Source organism: Ranitomeya imitator, chromosome 4, assembly GCF_032444005.1.
Source record: "Ranitomeya imitator isolate aRanImi1 chromosome 4, aRanImi1.pri, whole genome shotgun sequence".
Lineage (NCBI taxonomy): Eukaryota > Metazoa > Chordata > Amphibia > Anura > Dendrobatidae > Ranitomeya > Ranitomeya imitator.
The window spans coordinates 407,856,263-407,877,158 of NC_091285.1; the positions used below are offsets into that span (position 1 = coordinate 407,856,263).

At 41.7% G+C, this 20,896-nt stretch overlaps 1 protein-coding gene across 1 annotated transcript in view; it reads left to right on the top strand.

Moving 5' to 3' along the window:
• Positions 1–20,896, top strand: part of LOC138676256 (collagen alpha-1(VII) chain-like) — an 831,262-nt gene that overhangs the window by 211,259 nt on the left and 599,107 nt on the right. The window contains exons 12-17 of the mRNA XM_069765365.1: positions 385–531; positions 651–770; positions 4,414–4,572; positions 10,742–10,864; positions 11,612–11,755; positions 16,931–17,062. Coding sequence (XP_069621466.1) covers positions 385–531; positions 651–770; positions 4,414–4,572; positions 10,742–10,864; positions 11,612–11,755; positions 16,931–17,062 — 825 coding nt within the window. The remainder of the gene's footprint in view (positions 1–384; positions 532–650; positions 771–4,413; positions 4,573–10,741; positions 10,865–11,611; positions 11,756–16,930; positions 17,063–20,896) is intronic.

Below are 20,896 nucleotides of genomic sequence, written 5' to 3' on the forward strand. Positions count from 1 at the left end.
TTTGTGAAAAATAAAAATTGCAATAGCAATATACATTTCACCACAGTATATATACTTTATTCTGTTTTTCTCAATTGGCAAATATGTGTTAACTGTTTCGCAAACATCTTTAGAAGCCTGAAATCAGTTTGCCTTACCTTCTGTAAAACTGAATGGTCTCGTTGTTGCTGTGTTCCAGACATCAAGTGACCAGACAGCATGGATGGCAAATTCTAGGCCAACATCTATCCTGCCAATTATAGAAAATTAGGATTTTGAGAAGGTTGACTCTACATGTTTTTATGTTCTGTTATAATTATTGAGCTACTTGATGTACATGCAGATTTTATATAGCAAGACGTTTACTTGGCAGAAACAAACTATTAATGTATTTTTATCACATAGAGGGATTTGATCAAAATGTCAACTTGGCAGACAGCTACACTCAGTACCTTATTCAAGGACTACATGCTGACACTGAATATACAGTAACCATCAATCCGATCTTCGTAGACATAGAAGGCCCTGTTGTTTCTGCCAAAGCTCTAACCTGTGAGTATGATTTTTTTCTAAACAGTTATGATGCTGCGACAAATTATGGAGCTATGATTCTTCATTTAGTTGTAATTGCAATTAAATATATATTCTTTTGCTGACCATAATGTTTTTAGTGGCATCAAGCTCTGTTCAAAGTCTGAAAGCGAGTGCAGTGTCCATAAGTGCGGCAGTGATATCATGGAATGCAGTACAGGGTGCTACAGGATACAGACTGGCTTGGGGTCCAACTCCAGGTAAGTCTTAAAGTGAGCCTGCCCAATCCATGGCCAGCATGTATCAGATCCTGGCTCTGCAATCTCAGCCAGATAAGTTTCTCTCTAAAAAGCTTTGACAATTAATAATAGCCGGGGATCATGCCTCGTGCCAAACTAATCAGACAGGCGGGTTCCTGGTGGCTTTTCCCTGCCTGCCTATATCATATGGTGACTACTGTACTTTTGAAATTTAGTGATAAACCTAAGCTTGCTATCTGTGTTTTCACACATACAGCTCTGGCAAAAATTAAGAGACCACCACATCAAAACCCTGTCATGGGCAGCCCAATCTCCAGACCTGAACCCCATTGAAAACCTCTGGAATGTAATCAAGAGGATGATGGATAGTCACAAGCCATCAAACAAAGAAGAACTGCTTACATTTTTGTGCCAGGAGCAGTGGGAAAGACTGGTGGAAAGCATGCCAAGACGCATGAAAGCTGTGATTAAAAATCATAGTTATTCCACAAAATATTGATTTCTGAACTCTTCCTGAGTTAAAACATTAGTATTGTTGTTTCTAAATGATTATTAACTTGTTTTCTTTGCATTATTTGAGGTCTGAAAGCACTGTTTTTTTTTCTAATTTTGACCATTTCTCCTTTTCAGAAAAAAAATACAAAATTTATTGCTTGAAAATTTGGAGACATGTTGTCAGTAGTTTACAGAATAAATGAAAAATTTATATTTTACTCAAAAATATACATATAAAGAGAAAAATCAGACAAACTGAACATTTTGCAGTGGTCTCTTAATTTTTGCCAGAGCTGTATGTCCAACCACCAGGACAGGCCTGTAATGTTTGATTTTTAGGAATCTGATCCTTAACACCCTCACTGATCAGCAGAATGAAGGAGCTGAAGAGTTTTGCAATATTAAAATATACTGAATTGTCTGTGTTGGCTATAAATTCAGCTAATACCAGTTGTTTAACTTTATCTATATTTTCAGTACAAATGTCTGGTCCTCTGGGAAAAACAAATAATATTGTTTTGGTCAGTTATTACATGAAACGTCTTGTAGTAGAAGATAGGAAAAAGAAGTAGCAATATGTCTTGTAGTAAAAATATCTTTGTACTGTGAATGCAATGCATGTAAGAAATGTATTCACTTATGGCATGCATGCATACAGAATTCTTTTGAGGCAGTCAAAAACATGAAGTTTTCAAGTGCAAAACACTTCAGGAAACGTTCCTACTCTGCCCAGTTTTTCATTACCTGAAGCGATTTTTGGAAACGTTTTTTTCACTAAGAATTTTTTTTCAGCTTTTGATTGTATTGTGCCTAGTTAGGAGCGAAATCCATCAAGAGCTGCTTCAAAGAAGGGACATACATTTTGTATATCAAATGGAAAGAGAAGGGGATATCTAAAGAAGATTATAATGCTGTCTGCAGGGAATGCAGGGCAAGAGTTAGAAGAGCTAAAGCCAGTAATGAAGTAAGGCTAGCAAGGGAGACCAAAAGCAATAAAAAAGGATTTTGGGGGCATGTCAAAAGCAAAGGAAAAGTCAAAGATGCTATAGGATTTTTATAGGATGAAAAAAGTGAAGTAGGCAAAAATGATATTGAGAAGGCCAAACTTTTAAATTCCTATTTTGCATCTGTGTTCTCTAAGTAAGCAATTGTAACATCAACTGATCTTCACAGAGCCATAGAAGGAATAAAAGAATCCACACTACCCATAAACAGAGAGATGGTGAAGGAACACTTAGCTAATATAAATTAATTTAAATCTCCTGGTGGGGATGAATTACATTCAAGGGTACTGAAAGAGTTAGCAAAGAAAATCGCAGAACCACTAGCCAGAATCTGTGAAAACTCCTGGAAAACAGAAGTCCCAGAAGATTTGAAAAAGGTAGATGTTGTCCCTATCTTCAAAAAAGGAAAGACGATGGAACCAGAAAATTACAGGCCAGTGAGTCTTAATTCTATACCAGGAAAGATGTTTGAACAAATTATTAAACAGCATGTATGTAAGTACTTGGATAAAAATACAGTAATTAAACAGAGCCAGCATGAGTTAGTAGTAAACAAGTCATGCCAGACTAATCTAATTTCCTTCTATGATTGAATCACTGACTGGGTGGATCAGGGAAATGCGGTAGATATAGTATATCTCAACTTCAGCAAAGCATTTTATAAAGTATCTCATACTATCCTTATTGGAAAAATGACCAAGTATGGGATTGACAAGGCTATGGTTAGATGAATTCATAACTGGTTCAGTGATCGTACTCAAAGAGTGGTAATAAATGGTTGCACAGCCAATTGGAAAAGTGTTTCAAGTAGGGTACCACAAGACTCTGTCCTGGTCCCAGTGTTGTTCAATATTTTTATAAATGATCTAGATAAGGAAACTGAAGGTAAACTAATCAAATTTGCAGATGATGCAAAGTTACTAGGGGTAGCTAAGACTAGATAAGACAGGATTCAGAAAAGTCTAGATAAGCTTGAACAATGGGCAGTGACTAACAGAATGGTATTTAACAGAGAGAAACACAAGATTCTACATCTGGGCAAGAAACACTAAAAAGTTACATCTATAGAATGGGAGGAATAGAACTAAGCAACAGCACGTGTGAAAAAGATGTGGGTATACTAATAGATCACAGATCACATCAATAAGTTAACAGTGTGATGTCACAGCAAAAAAGCAAACAGTTCTAGGATGTATAAGCATAGACTCTAGATCACGTGAAGTAGTTACCCCTCTCTACTCCTCCTTGGTCAGGCCTCATCTGGAATACTGTGTTCTGGGCACCATATTTTAAAAAATACATTGAAAAACTGGAGCAAGTTCAGAAACGAGCTACCAGGATGGTAAGCGGACTGCAAAATATGTCCTACGAGGAACAGTTAAAGGATCTGGGAATGTTTAGCTTGCAAAAAAGAATACTAAAAAGAATACTAAAAGGAGACTTAATAGCTGTCTACAAATATCTGAAGGGATTTCACAGTGTAGAGGGATCATCCTTATTCTCATTTGCACATGGAAACATGAGAAGCAATGGAAACTGAAGCACAGAAAATACAGATTAGACATTGAAAAAAACTTTTGACAGTGAAGGTGATCAATGAGTGGAGGAGGCTGCCACAACAGGTGGTGAGCTGGACAGACATCTGTCTGAAATGGTTTAGTGAATCCTGCATTGGGCACGAGGTTGGACACAATGACCCTTGAGGTCCCTTCCAACTCTAACATTCTGTGATTCTGTGCTTCAATCAGCCTAGTCCTTTGATTCTCTCAGTATTCCCTAGCTTCATGTGATGATGTGTCATCCCTTTTGTCTGTTGCAGCTAGTGATTGGCTGTAATTATTTTTTTAATTAATTTCCTCTCTGCAGCAACAAATCCACAGAAAAATCTGGACCAAAATCTACAGTATTTGATGCATATTTTCAGCAGCGGGTGTCCACATGGTGTCTGAATTAATTTCTGCTGACAGTACATACCTTTAAGTTCCTTATTAAGAGAGCACACATCACCATTCTTGTAAATGTATATTCATAAGTTCCATTATTAGAAATAGAATCCATTTATACATTCATATACTGCTCAAAAACTGTGTTTATGTGTAAATTAATGTGCTGAAAGTTTTTTCCATTTTCCTTCAACTTTAAAGAATTTATTGGCAGAGATCGCCCCCGACAACTTGCACTAAATAGCACACTTACTTCTTTTGAGCTAAAAAACCTGGTGCACAACACAGAATATGTGATTTCTTTATACGTGCTTTTTGGCTCTGCGGTGGGACCAGGAATCTCAACAACTGTCAGAACCTGTAAGTATTGAAAGATCATTTTGGAGCAAGATCCTATCCCTGTCACTATATCAGTGGTCATAGCAATGCCTGCACATAAGGAAAGAGACCTAGCAAATCAGAAAAAGTATACTACATTTCTAATTGGAGTTATTTGCTAATGTTTTTATTACACCTACTACATTTTGGGATAGGAACTTGGAGATGGAAATATTCCTTTACTATAATAATTTATGAGTGTATATATTTTAGTCATTATTCTTTGAATTTGGGCAATGTACATCATTATTATTATTACTACCTTTTTCATAATAAGTCAGCAATGAATTCCATCTGAATTTGCTATGATTCACCTAAAATCTGTCATGATTTAATTATAACCAGAGCCATAATAATAAACCTACTAACTCGACATATAGCAACGTGTACAGCATTTTATATTTTTATGTTACTTAAAGGGGTTGTCCAGCCACAAGAGATTGATGATTTATGCTTCATTTTATCCTGAAGAGTGGATTTTTTTGCAGTTTTTCATTGAACAATGCCTAATTTCATCAATGATGAAATAAAAAAAATATCAGATTTGTGGGGGGTCAATCACCCAGCACAGCTACCCATCAACTGTTAGCAGCTGTAAGCAGTGGGTATACAGTGGGTACGGAAAGTATTCAGACGCCTTTAAATTTTTCACTCTTTGTTTCATTGCAGCCATTTGGTAAATTCAAAAAAGTTAATTTTTTTCTCATTAATGTACACTTTGCACCCCATCGTGACTGAAAAATAAACAAATTTAGAAATTTTGCAAATTCATTAAAAAAGAAAAACTGAAATATCACATGTTAGGAGTCGAGTTTCCTCTGCTGCACTGGGGGAATCTCGATCCGTCTCCGCTGCGGTCTCCCATTCTTCTCCAGCCGCGGTGGAGTCTGCTCAGCAGGGACGTCGATCCCAGCGTCTCGCTCAGTCTGACTCTGTGCGAAGAGTTACTGCTGCTTTTCCTGCTTCTGCCATTGAAGCCAGTGCTGGGCAGCGGCGAGTGGACGTTTCTGGATCTAAGTCCTGCTTTTCTCTGTCTGAGCATGCCCAGGGCAAGATCTCCCGTTGGAGATCGAGGGTCACATGCTCAGGTATTGCAGCACATCCCATTGGTCCTCTTGGCAGGTCCTGAAAGGGCAAAACTTCTGGAGCTGCTTCCTGTGCTGCTACTATATAAACTGCGCATGACCGCACGGCCATGCGCTAGTATTGTCTTGTAAATATGTGTGTGTGTTGTGAGTGAAAGTCGCTCTTTAAATAACCCTCCCTATTGAATGTCTGTTCGCGGAAGGTGTATGTTTGCTATCTAGCGCCCGACTTATCCAACAACACGAAACACACATTACAGCTACCAGTTGCTGTGTCCGCCAGTACGGCGCCGTGCACTTGCTCTGCGCTTTCCTGACCCAAGCCTGGGTGGTTAGTGACGTCCGTCAGTGCGGCACCGCACGCACTCTTGTGCCTTTATATTATTATTTATGTTCCTCTGACACACCCAGTTGCGGTGTTGTGCCAGCAAGTGTCTAATCGGACTTCAATCCGCTGACTTCTTGCTCGCGCTTTATGTGCGGTACTGCAGTCCTGTGATGCAACAGGATCACTTCCTTCACGCAGGGTGAAGTTAACCCATGTGTGTATACTTAGTACCGCCATATAGTCCGTCTTACTAGAAGCAGGGTCTTTTACCTGCACGGTGGACCTCGGACTGCGAACGCACCTAGTTTCTTATTATCTATACTTGGTGCGTTCCGCCGGTCCTTAACATCACATGGTCATAAGTATTCAGACCCTTTGCTCAGTATTGAGTAGAAGCACCCTTTTGAGCTAGTACAGCCATGAGTCTTCTTGGGAATGATGCAACAAGTTTTTCACACCTGGATTTGGGGATCCTTTGCCATTCTTCTTTGTAGATCTCCTCTCCAGTTCCCTCAGGTTGGATGGTGAACGTTGGTGGACAGCCATTTTCAGGTCTTTCCAGAGATGCTCAATTTGGTTTAGGTCAGGGCTCTGGCTGGGTCAGCCAAGAATGGTCACAGAGTTGTTCTGAAGCCACTTCTTTGTTATTTTAGCTGTGTGCTTAGGGTCATTGTCTTGTTGGAAGGTGGACCTTTGGCCAAGTCTGAGGTCCAAAGCAATCTGGAAGTGGTTTATATCCAGGATATCTCTGTACTTAGCAGCATTCATGTTTTATTCAATGCAACCAGTTGTCCTATCCCTGCAGCTGAAAAACACCCCCATAGCATGATGCTGCCACTACCATGTTTCACTGTTGGGATTGTATTGGGCAGGTGATGTGCACTGTCTGTTTTCTTCACAAATACCGCTTAGAATTATCAGCACAAATGTCTATCTCCATCTAATCAGACCAGAGAATCTTATTTCTCATAGTCTGGGAGTCCTTCATGTGTATTTTAGCAAACTGTGCGGTCTTTCATATGTCTTGCACTGAGGAGAGGCTTCTGTCAGGCCACTCTTCTATAAAGGCCCCACTGATGGAGGGCTGCAGTGATAGTAGATTTTGTGGAACTTTCTCCCATCTCCCTACTGCATCTCTGAAGCTCAGCCACAGTGATCTTGGGGTTCTTCTTTACCTCTCTCACCAAGGCTCTTCTATGTTTGCTCAGTTTGGCTTTACGGCCAGGTCTAGGAAGACTTCTGGTGGTACCAAACTTCTACCATTTAAGAAGTATTGAGGCCATTGTGCTCTTAGGAATCTTGAGTACTGCAAAAATTCTGTTGTAACCTTGGCCAGATCTGTGCCTTGCCACAATTCTGTCTCTGATCTCCTTGGCCAGTTCCTTTGACCTCATGATTCTCATTTGGTCTGACATGCACTGTGAGCTGTGAGGTCTTATATAAACAGGTGTGTGCCTTTCCAAATCAAGTTCTATCAGTTTAATTAAACACAGCTGGCCTCCAATGAAGGAGTAGAACCATCTCAAGGGGGATCACAAGGAAATGGACAGCATGTGACTTAAATATAAGTGTCTGAGCAGAGCGTCTGAATAATTATGACCATGTGATATTTCAGTTTTTCTTTTTTAATAAATTCTAAGTTTCTGTTTTTTTTCAGTCAAGATGGGGTGCAGAGTGTACACTAACCTCTTAACGACCGCCGATACACCTTTTCACGGTGGCAATTAAGGGAGCTTAAACCACAATACCGTTAATTAACGGTGCTGTGGAAAAAGTGTATATTGCCCCCAGAGTCAGAATTTCTCCAGGCTCTCGGCTACCAGGGGTAGCTGAGACCCCAAAAAACATGATTTGGGTCAGTTCTTATGGATCCCGGTGTTGCGATCGCCATTATTAATGGCATAACGGCGACTGCAAAAAAAAGTCCGATTTTCTATTTAATTTCTCTCTCCTCTGATGTGCGAGAGAAATAGGGTCCTCGGCTCCCCCGATCGCCCTCCCTATACCTCTAGAGTCCAGGAATCCCCATGATGTCCCAAGGCATCTTCTTCAGGGAGAAAATGGTGGTCTCATGCGCAGTGCATCCGCCTAGATCTGCCGGCCGGCACCCGGCAACAATAGGAACAATTTCCTATTGGTTCATTTTGATCACTGTGATAGACACTATCACAGTGATCAAAATAAAAAAAGTAAATAAAACCCCCTTTTTTCACCCCTTAGGGAAAAATAAAGAACTAAAAAAAATGTATTTTCATTTTTCCTGTAGGGTTAGAGTTGGGTTAAATCTAGGGTTAGGATTAGGGCTATGTTTAGGGTTAGTGATAGAGCAATGGTTAGGGTTAGGGCTAGGGTTAGGGTTAAGGTTAGGGTTAGGATTTGGATTAGGGTTAGAGGTGTGTTAGGGTTAGGTTAGTGGTTAGGATTATGGTTATGGTTGGGAATAGGGTTAGGGGTGTGTTGGGGTTAGATTGTAGTTAGAGTTATGGTTAGGATTGGGATTAGGGTTAGGTGTGTGTTTGGGTTAGGGTTGTGGTTAGGGTTGGAATTAGGGTAAGGGGTGTGTTGTTGTTAGGGTTGTGGTTAGTGTTGGGATTATGGTTAAGGATGTGTTGGGGTTAGGGTTGGAGTTAGAATTGGGGGGTTTCCACTGTTTAGGTATATCAGGGGAACTCCAAACGCGACATGGTGCCATTATTGATTCCAGACAATTTTGCATTCAAAAAGTCAAATGGTGCTCCCTCCCTTCTGAGCCCTGCCATGCACCCAAACAGTGGCTTTTCCCCACATATGGGGCATGGGCGTACTCAGGAGAAATTGCACAATAAATTTTGTGGTCAATTTTCTCCTGATTCCCTTGTCAAAATAAAAAAATTCCAAAGTAAATTTTTTGTGAAAAAAGTAAAATGTTAATTTTTTCCTTCCACATTGCTTTAGTTCTCATGAAGCATTTGAAGGGTTAATAAACTTTTTGAATGTGGTTTTGCACACTTTGAGGGGTGCAGCTTTTATAATGGTGTCACTTTAGAGTATTTTCTGTTATATTGACCCCCCAAAGTTACTTCAAATGTGGTCCCTAAAAAAATGGTTTTGTAAATTTTGTTGGAAAAATGAGAAATCGCTGGTCAACTTTTAACCCTTATAACATCCTAACGAAAAAAAAATTGTTTACAAAACTGTGCTGATGTAAAGTAGACATGTGTGAAATGTTATTTATTAAGTATTTGACAAGTGTGTGACAAGACTCTCTGATTTAAGGGCATAAAAATTCAAAGTTTGAAAATTGCAAAATTGTCAACATTTTTGCCATATTTCCATTTTTTTAAATAAATGAAAGTTATATCGAAGAAATGTTACCACTAACATGAAGTACAATATGTCACGAAAAAACAATCTCAGAATCAGTCGAATCCATTGAAGCGTTCCAGAGTTATACCCACATAAATTGACAGTGGTCAGAATTGTAAAAATTGGCTTTGGTCATTAAGCTGCAAATTGGCTCTGTCACTAAGGAGTTAATGTGAAATAAAAAACTTTTTTGAATTTACCAATTGGCTGCAATTAAACAAAAAGTGAAAAATTTAAAGGGGTATGAATACTTTCCATACCCACTGTATAAGGAAGGATAACTCTAAGTCTTTCCTTAAAGGGAATCCATCACCACATTTGACCTATCTAAACTATTAAAATCGGCATACAGGATATAGGCTGCTCAAAAAAGTCCTACCGGTGTGTCTCATATCAGATGTGTTGTTATGGATAAATAATCTTTTATCACTTTATGGAGCTTATTTTACATGAAGGGGAGTTACCAGTGTGATGTATAATGGTGCTCTCTGCTCTCCTGATCTCACTGCAGAGCTGTGTGTAACTATAACTGACACATCTGCAAGTTTCTCTCAGCTCCAGCTTCCATCTCACAGGCAGACAGGGCTGCAATATTGTTAAAATACAGCAGAGCTCAAGAGCTGCAAAAAATGTGTTTGCATTTCTCCTATTCTGTGTTAGTTACTTGTCTCACACTGGTAACTTCCCCTTTTATTTAAAATAAGCCCTGGAGGAAGCATTACCTCCAGGCAGCGTCCTCCTTGGAGCATGGAAGAGGTCATTTACATATAAGAAAAACATGAATTTTTTTTATAACAGATCGCAGATATGAAGGTATAATTTTATTCAGCTTTCTATGACCTACCTGCCCATATAGATGGTTTAGGAGAGTTGATCCTACTGACAGATTCCCTTTAACATGTAGCATTCCCTTTCATCCATTTATAGTTTGTGCTAAAAAAAAGACTAGCAAATATGAAAAACGAATAAAAGCAAAAAAATATTGTTCAGACTGATGAGAATAGAATGATTGTTAATATAATCATTCTGTCACTGCATAGTGTCATGCTGATGATCTTTATATTAATCAATGCAATCACGCATCAGATAAGAGTTTTGCATGTTCGCCAGGTGACAATTAACTTGGTTAAATTGACCCCTGTGTCATTTCCAGCGTGGGTGTCAATCCTTCTTAACTAGGCTAAATAGGAATTTTAATTTTATCTACAGCACATTCTAAACTTTAAACATTGTCCGTCACTGACCACATATTAGTGCCAACATAGATGTTGTATCAACTATTTACTTTAACTGTAAAAATCGTCTTATAATAATGGGCAAAAAAATATAATAAAATGTGTGACCCTGTGCACCTTGCTGAGTATTAATAGCATCCAACTTTGGGATTTTGCAGCACCTCTCGGATATGTGTCTAACTTCAAGGTGACTGGATACACCAGCTCTTCTATCTCTCTTGCTTGGAGTTCCACAACTGGAGCCACTGAATATAAAGTGTCCTGGAATCCTGCAACATCAGGTTCATTTGTTTTAATACTTGTGCATAATATGTGCTTTCTTAAAAGTGTATTATTAGATTTATGTAATACAGATCTGCAATACAAACGTTTAATTGAACTAGATGCATCAGTATTTCATCAGTTTTTTTCATTCAATGCAATGTTTTTCTGTTGAGTAAAAACAAATCCCCGTTTTTTTTTCTCCCAATAAAAAATAATAGTAATAAATAGTAAATATGAATGCAAAAACTGATGAAATACTGCTAGAATACTGATTCAGCCATATTTTCAGCATCACACTTAGACTTTAATGGGCGTGTTCTACCTATAAAATGGAATAAAGTAGCAGTTTAAAAAAAAAAAAAAAACTGATCTGAAAAACATCAATGTGAACAGCCCCATTGGTTTATATTAGCATTGTATTTCAATCGTAGTTTACTTTAGTATGTATAAAGTATAGAAAAAGTGTTAGAAGTAACATGCCATTGTCCATAAACACTAATAATGTGCAGATATGGGGTATATCTGCAGGTTAGTGGTGTTACACCTTAGTGAAATCTTGGATATTGAGGCGTACCTGGAGCACCACAGCCATCCCTCGGTACACAGTGATGGCTGTAATTATTATACGCTATCATTGTGACTAATAAAAATAACATTTGTAATTAGATTTCATATTTTGGTTTAGTATGGTGGAAATGATGCTTTGTGTATAGAATATACCATTGATTTATTCAAAAAGTAATACATCTCTATTGTTCCAACAGACACACCTATAAGTCATTATCTGGCTCCCAATATCCGGTCATACCATATTACAAATTTACAGTCCAACACCAGGTACATTGTGAATGTTCAAGCAATTTATACCAACACTGAAGGTCCACCAGCCACTCTTATTCAGAGCACAGGTAAGACCCAGGTATACTAAAAAGTTATTCAGTAGTTCTTGTTTGAAGGTCGGGCCCAACTCTCATGATGATTTTCAAAATTGTTTTATTATTTTATTTAAAATTTTTAAAAGGTCTAATCTACAGAATCTTCTTTGTCACAATACAATTTGGAACCTGACCCTGAGTCAATAATATGATAATTGCAAATATTCTTATTTCCTACTCTTCCTCTACTGAATAGTCTGATCAACAGAGCTGCTGAGGAATGTGAATAATCTTCTGTGACTTTGTATTTCCTCAGTGAATGGGATTTAACGTACGGTAATGGGCAGCAGCATTGTAAAAATGTTACTATCAGTCCTATGACTGCAAAGTTTTCCATACCACTATTGCTCTTTGTAATAGAGAAGCAAATGTAACCCTTTGCAATGACCCAGATATTAAAGGGGCTGTCTGGTCTTAAGATACAATTCTATGTGGCTGCAAACTTGTAACCGTACGTATGTGATTTGCATTCCGACTAGACTTGAGCCCAAACCAGTTGGTGCTGACCACATGTAAATCACATACTTATGTTTGCCTACGTCGGCACCTGAGAATGCTCCCAGCACAAGTTTGCAGTTATATAGACTTGTACCCGGACAACTACTTTAAAAGAATTATCTCATGAGTCAACCCATTTCAAATAGATTCAATGATTTCATGAGCTGGACATCTCCCTTTGTTCACGATAATGGCTGCCCTAATTAATTTATTTTACTCACTTATATAGCGCCATTAATTCCTCAGCTCTTTACAGACATTATCATCACTGTCCCCATTGGGACTCACAATCTAGATTCCCTATCAGTTTGTCTTTGGCGTGTGGGAGGAAACCGGAGTACCCAGAGGAAACCTACGCAAACACGGGGAGAACATACAAACTTCTTGCAGTTGTCATCCTTGGTTTAATTTGAACCCAGAACCCTCAGCATTGCAAAGCAACAGTGCTGATCACTGAGCCAGCATGCTGCCCTAAAAAAGGATATCTTCCCACACCTTTTCTACCTTTTTTAACCCCTTCACCCTGAAGCCTGTTTTCAACTTCTTGACCAGGCCATTTTTTTTCAATTCTGACCACTGTCACTTTATGAGATCATAACTCTGAAACGCTTCAACGGATCCTGGTGATTCTGAGATTATTTTCTCGTGATATATTTTACTTTATGATAGTGGTCAAATTTCTTTGATTTGACTTGTGTTTATTTGTGAAAAAGCGGAAATTTGGCGAAATTTTTGAAAATTTAGCAATTTTAAAACTTTTAGTTTTTATGCCCTTAAATTAGAGTCATTTCATACAAAATAGTTAATAAATAACATTACCCACATGTCTGCTTTACATTACCACAATTTTGGAAACACAACTTTTTTTGTTAGGAAGTTATAAGAGTTAAAAGTTGACCAGCGATTTCTCATTATTACAACAGAATTTGCAAAACCATTTTTTAGGGACCACCTCACACTTGAAGTCACTTTGAGGGGTCTATATGACAGAAAATGCCAAAAAGTGACACCATTCTAAAAACTGCACCCCTTAAGGTACTCAAAAACACATTGAAAAAGTTTATTAACCCTTCAGGTGCTTCACAGGAATTTTTGGAATGTTTTTAAAAAATTGAACATTTAACTTTTTTCACTAAATTTTTACTTCAGATCCAATTTGTTTTATTTTACCCAGGGTAACAGGAGAAATTGGACCACAAAAGTCGTGGTACTATTTATCCTGAGTACGCCGATACCCCATATGTGGGGGTAAACCACTATTTGGGCACATGGCAGAGCTCGAAAGGGAAGAAGCGCCATTTGACTTTTCAATGCAAAATTTGCTGGAATTCAGATTGGACACCATGTCGCGTTTGGAGAGCCTCTGATGTGCCTAAACAGTGGAAACCCCACACAATTGACACCATTTTGGAAAGTAGACCCCCTAATGAACTAATCTAGATGTGTGGTGAGCACTTTGAACCTCCAAGTGCTTCACAGACGTTTATAATGTAGAGCCATAAAAAAAATCATATTTTTTTCACAAAAATTATCTTTTTGCCCCAAATTTTTTATTTTCCCAAGGGTAATAGGACAAATTGGACCCCAAAAGTTCTTGTGCAATTTGTCCTGAGTACGCTGATACCCAGTGTGTGGGGGTAAACCACTGTTTGGGCGCATGGCAGAGCTCGGAAGGGAAGGAGCACCGTTTGACTTTTCAAAGCAAAATTGGCTGGAATTGAGATCGGACACCATGTCGCGTTTGGAGAGCCCCTGATGTGCCTAAACAGTAACAAAACCCCAATTCTAACTGAAACCCTAACCCAAGAACACCACTAACCCTAATCCCAACCATAACCCTAACCACACCTCTAACCCTAATCCCAACCCTAATCCCAACCGTAAATATAATCCAAACCCTAACTTTAGCCCCAACCCTAACCCTTACTTTAGCCACAACCCTAACCCTAACTTTAGCCCCAACCCTAAGCCTAACTTTAGCGCCAAACCTAACCCTAACCCTAAATTTAGCCCAACCCTAACCCTAATGAGAAAATGGAAATAAATACATTTTTTAAAATTGTATTATTTTTCCCTAACTAAGGGGGTGATGAAGGTGGTTTGATTTACTTTTATAGTTTTTTTTGGCAGATTTTTATGATTGGCAGCCGTCACACACTAAAAGACACTTTTTATTGCAAAAAATAGTTTTTGTATCACCACATTTTGAGAGTTAGAATTTATATATTTTTGGCCCACAGAGTCAGGTGACATCTTGTTTTTTGCGGGACGAGTTGACGTTTTTATTGGTACCATTTTCGGGCACATGACATTTTTTGATCGCTTTTTATTCCGATTTTTGGGAGGCAGAATGAACAAAAACCAGCAATTCCTGAATTTCTCTTGGGGGGGGGCGTTTATACCGTTCCGTGTGTCGTAAAATTGATAAAGCAGTTTTATTCTACAGGTTAGTACGATTACAGCGATACCTCATTTATATCTTTTTTTTATGTTTTGGCGCTTTTACACAATAAAAACTACCGTATTTTTCTGACTAAAAGACGCACTTTTTCCCCCCATAAAAAGGGGGGAAAATGGGGGGTGCGTCTAATAGTCGCAATGCAGGCTTACCTAGGTGGCAGAGGTGCGGTGGCAGAGGTCCGGTGGCAGAGGTGCGGTTGCGGGGGTGTGGCGGCAGAGGAGGCGCAGTAAGCGGGGTCCCTTTCCCCGGTATGGTGATGCAGCAGGCCCGGTATGCAGCAGAGCCGGGTGAATCCTCTTGTTATCGGTGGTGGCGGCCATTTTCCGGAGGCCGCGCGTGCGCAGATGGAGCGCTCTGCTTCCCGGGGCTTCAGGAAAATGGCCGCCGCGATCTCCATCTGCGCACGCACGGCCTCCCGCGGCCATTTTCCTGAAGCCCCGGGAGCAGAGCGCTTCATCTGCACACGCGCGGCCTCAGGAAGATGGCCGCGCCCACCGATAACAAGAGGATTCACCCGGCTCTGCTGCATACCGGGCCTGCTGCATCACCATACCGGGGAAAGGGACCCCGCTTCCTGCGCCTCCTCTGCTGCCACACCCCCGCCACCGCACCTCTGCCACCGGACCTCTGCCACCGCACCTCTGCCACCTAGGTAAGCCTGCATGGTACGCCAGGGACCCCTCTCACGCCATACCTCTCACTGCACCTCCTGATCCCAGCACCTCCTGATCCCAGCACCTCCTCATCCCAGCACCTCCTGATCCCAGCACCTCCTGATCCCAGCACCTCCTGATCCCAGCACCTCCTGATCCCAGCACCTTCTCATCCCAGCACCTCCTGATCCCAGCACCTCCTGATCCCAGCACCTCCTGATCCCAGCACCTCCTGATCCCAGCACCTTCTCATCCCAGCACCTTCTCATCCCAGCACCTTCTCATCCCAGCACCTCCTCATCCCAGCATCACCCCACCTTGCCTCCTGTGACCCTGCTCTGCCACCGCCATAAGATACTGTAAATTCGGACAATAAGACGGACCCCCATGTTATAAAAAATCTTTTTTTCTGCAATTTTCACCCCAAATTTGGGGTGCGTCTTATGGTTCGGTGCGTCTTATAGTCCGAAAAATACGGTATTTTATATAAAAAATAATTGTTTTTGCATCGCTTTATTCGGATAGCTATAACTTTTTAATTTTCTGCTTATGATGCTGTATGGCGGTTTTTTTTTTGCGGGACAAGATGATGTTTTCCGTGGTACCATGGTTATTTATATCCGTCTTTTTGATCACATTTTATTGCACTGTTCGGCAGTATGATGATAAAGCATTGCTTTTTGCCTCGTTTTTTATTGTTTTTTTTGCGGTGTTGACTGAAGGGGTTGAGTAGTGGGATAGTTTTATAGAGCGGGTCGTTACGGACGCGGTGATACCAAATATGTGTACTTTTATTGTTTGTTTTTTTATTTACATAAATAAATGGATTTATTGGAAAATATTTATTTATTTTTTTCTTTATTTGGGGATTTTTAAATTTTTTTTATACATTCTATTTTAAATTTTATTTTATAACATTGTCCCAGGGTGGGACATCACTATATTTCATTAGATCGCTGATCTGACACTTTGCATAGCACTGTATCAGATCAGCGATCTGACAGGCAGTGCAGGAGGCTTTCCAGCGCCTGCTTTGAGCAGGTGCCAGCAAGCTACCTCAGTGAAGGACCTGGAAGGAGCCCCATGGCCATTTTGGATCCGGGAACTCCTTCCAGAACACCGGAACAACGTGATCGCGTCTCGTTGTTCCAGTGGGAGAGCGCAGGTAGCCCCCGTCCCTACGCGATGTCCCTCTATGTCGCTGTCACTACTGACAGTGGCATCAGAGGGGTTAAATGCCTACGATCGGCACTATCGCTGATCGTGGGCATTGCTGCGGGATGTCAGCTGTCACATACAGCTGACACCCACATGCGATCGCCGTGGTGCTCACTGTGAGACCACGTGATCGTGCCGCCATACTAGTACAGCGGTTTGCAGGAGCTCAGTTCCCGCAGAGCAGTACTAGTACGGCGCATGTCGAGAAGGGGTTAAACTGTCCCTAATCTGTCCTTTTATGTTTGATAACAAATGTATAAACTTAAATCACTGAAAGGAGTCAGCATTTGTGACTTTAATATTTGTTTATTTTTGCAGATTCCAATCCTGTTCAGCTTCTTCCTATTAAAGATTTACAGATAGTTGATACAGGAGTCAACACACTCAAACTATCCTGGAAGAAAACACCTGGAATAACGCACTACAAAATTTCTTGGGTGCCATTTGATGGTAAGATCTTTTTATCAATGTGCAAAAATAGTAGTTCTACAATGCCAGTACTACAAGAAAGGTATTTCTGCTAATATAATTTTATTGTAGGTAAGAGATCACTGTCAGTGGAAGTCTCACAGGTGTTAAAAGGGTTTCCACTGACAGGATTTGCATAAGCCACTACGTCTAAGAGGTCCTAGGGGAACCCCGCACTTCATCATTTAAAAGGATTGCTGTCATGATCCCAATGGCAGGGGATCACAAAAGGACAAGCACACAAAAAACAGAACAAGCTCTAGGGTGATGGAAACTGAGCTGACCGCGATCCTGAACCTAATTCACAACACTAGCAGTAGCCGGGGAACGTGCCTACGATGATTCTAGACATCTCGCGCCAGCCGAAGGACTAGCTTCCCCTATTAGAAGAAACAAAGACCTCTCTTGCCTCCAGAGAAACACCCCACAGAAATAGCAGCCCCCCACATGTAATGACGGTGAAATGAGAGGAAAGCACATACGTAGTAATGAAAACAGATTCAGCAAAATGAGGCCCGCTAAAACTAGATAGCAGAGGATACAAAAGTGAACTGCGCGGTCAGCGAAAAACCCTACAAAAAACCATCCTGAAATTACCTGAACTCATGTGCCAACTCATGGAACATGAGGAGTAATATCAGCCCACTAGAGCAACCAGCAACAAGGAATCACATAACTGCAAGCTGGACTAAAACAAAAATAAAGCAAAACGTGGAACAGGAAAATCAAAACTTAGCTTGTCCTGAAGATTACAGAAGCGGGAAGCAGAGGTAACAAGACACACTGATTACATTGATCGCCGGCGAGGAAATGACAAGAAAGCCAGGTTAAATAGGAAACTCCCATATCCTGATAGAACAGGTGGACACCAGAGACCGCAGAGAACACAAGTCACCCAGTACCATCTGTAACCACCAGAGGGAGCCCAAAAACAGAATCCACAACAGTACCCCCCCTTGAGGAGGGGTCACCGAACCCTCACGAGAACCACCAGGGCGACCAGGATGAGCCCTATGAAATGCACGGACCAAATCAGCAGCATGAACATCAGAGGCAACCACCCAAGAATTATCCTCCTGACCATAACCCTTCCACTTGACCAAATACTGAAGTTTCCGTCTGGAAACACGAGAATCCAAGATCTTCTCCACAACATACTCCAATTCTCCCTCCACCAGCACCGGAGCAGGAGGCTCAAGCGAAGGAACAACAGGTACCTCATACTTCCGCAACAACGACCGATGGAACACATTATGAATAGCAAACGATGCCGGGAGATCCAAACGAAACGACACAGGGTTAAGAATTTCCAAGATCCTATAGGGACCGATAAACCGAGGCTTGAACTTAGGAGAAGAGACCTTCATAGGAACAAAACGAGAAGACAACCACACCAAGTCCCCAACACGAAGTCGAGGACCCACGCGGCGACGGCGATTAGCAAACTGCTGAGCCCTCTCCTGGGACAACTTCAAATTGTCCACCACATGACTCCAAATCCGATGCAACCTATCCACCACCATGTCCACTCCAGGACAATCAGAAGGCTCCACCTGACCAGAGGAAAAACGAGGATGAAACCCCGAATTACAAAAGAAAGGAGAAACCAAGGTAGCAGAACTAGCCCGATTATTAAGGGCAAATTCGGCAAGCGGCAAAAAGGTAACCCAGTCATCTTGATCAGCAGAAACAAAACACCTTAAATAAGTTTCCAAGGTCTGATTAGTTCGTTCCGTCTGGCCATTCGTCTGAGGATGGAATGCAGACGAAAAGGACAAATCAATGCCCATCTTAGCACAGAACGTCCGCCAAAATCTAGACACAAACTGGGATCCCCTGTCAGAAACAATGTTCTCCGGAATCCCATGCAAACGAACCACGTTCTGAAAAAACAGAGGGACCAACTCAGAGGAGGAAGGTAACTTAGGCAAGGGGACCAGATGAACCATCTTAGAAAAGCGGTCACACACAACCCAGATGACGGACATTTTTTGAGAGACAGGGAGATCCGAAATAAAGTCCATGGAAATGTGCGTCCAAGGCCTCTTCAGGATAGGCAAAGGTGACAACAATCCACTGGCCCGAGAACAGCAAGGCTTAGCCCGAGCGCAAACTTCACAAGACTGCACAAAAGAACGCACATCCCTCGACAAGGAAGGCCACCAAAAAGACCTGGCCACCAAGTCTCTAGTACCAAATATTCCAGGATGACCTGCCAACGCAGAAGAATGGACCTCGGAGATGACTCTACTGGTCCAATTATCCGGAACAAACAGTCTTTCAGGCGGACAACGATCAGGTTTATCCGCCTGAAACTCCTGCAAAGCATGTCGCAAGTCTGGGAAGACAGCCGACAAAATCACCCCATCCCTAAGGATACCAGTGGGCTCAGAATTTCCAGGGGAATCAGGCACAAAACTCCTAGAAAGAGCATCCGCCTTCACATTCTTTGAACCTGGCAGGTATGAAACCACAAAATCGAAACGGGAGAAAAACAGTGACCAACGAGCCTGTCTAGGATTCAGACGCTTGGCAGACTCAAGGTAAATCAGATTTTTGTGATCAGTCAAGACCACCACACGATGTCTAGCACCCTCAAGCCAATGACGCCACTCCTCAAATGCCCTCTTCATGGCCAAAAGCTCCCGATTACCAACATCATAATTCCGCTCAGTGGGCGAAAACTTTCTAGAAAAGAACGCACATGGCTTCATCACCGAGCAATCGGAGCTTCTCTGTGACAAAACCGCCCCCGCTCCAATCTCAGAAGCATCAACCTCAACCTGAAAAGGAAGCGAAACGGGGGCGTGGCCTGGCAGGCGATGTGAACAGACGTGCAACAGAGCTCTCCCGCTTCATTATCTCTGTATTAACCCCTTAGAGGCGCCGCCGAACGCAAATCATACTCTCAGGAGTGCACATAGTCTCGGGGAGCGAGGTGTGACCCGAAGGAACGGAATCTTATCTGAGGATGACACGCAGGAGACAGAAGGAGCTGACAGCTGCGGGAAGCTCACAGGCCCAAGATGGCGCCGAGACTGCAGAGGAGGCGGCGAGGGCAAGCGCTGCTTATCAGAGGAAGATGGATGTGATTGCTAAGTTGGAGCGATTTGCCAGGTCAGAGGAGGCTGTAAATCTGCAGTCAGAGGCTGGAGGTGTGAAGTCTGGAGCAGCTGGTGCCCCCGGAGAACAGCAGGAAGGAGGGGCTCAGCTACAGTGCGGTGGGTCAGACCAGGGATCTCCTACAAGGGCTGCAGGAGCTGTTCTGCCTGCACAGTCTGACATGCCAGAAATGGAGGAGCCGACTCTGAAGGACATATTTTCAGTGGTGATGTACTGTAAGTCTGCCCTGGGGGCTCTAAACCTACGAGCGGATGAATTAAAGGGAGAGATGGTCGCTTTAAACTCTGCTATGCGTAAAGTTGAAAAGAGAGTGGAAGAGGTGGAAGAAAGGGTTGGGAGTGCAGAAGATCGGATTGGTGAATTGTTAAACAGGGAAAAAAAGTATATTCAACGTATTGCTGATCTGGAGTTTAAGACTGATGACCTTGAAAACCGATCCCGCAGGAACAACCTAAGGATTGGGGGGGGCCCAGAAAAGGCGGAAGGGAGCAACCCCACGACTTATATTGAGGCATGGCTAAAAAACGCTGTGGGTGGAGATGGCCTTACTAAGATGTTTGCCATTGAAAGAGCGCACCGTGTGCCCACCAGACCCCTCCCCCCCGGCTCGGCCCCAAGAGTTATCTTGGCTAAAATTCTGAACTATCAGGACCGAGACATTTTGTTGAGGAAAGCCAGGAATTGTGATGAGCT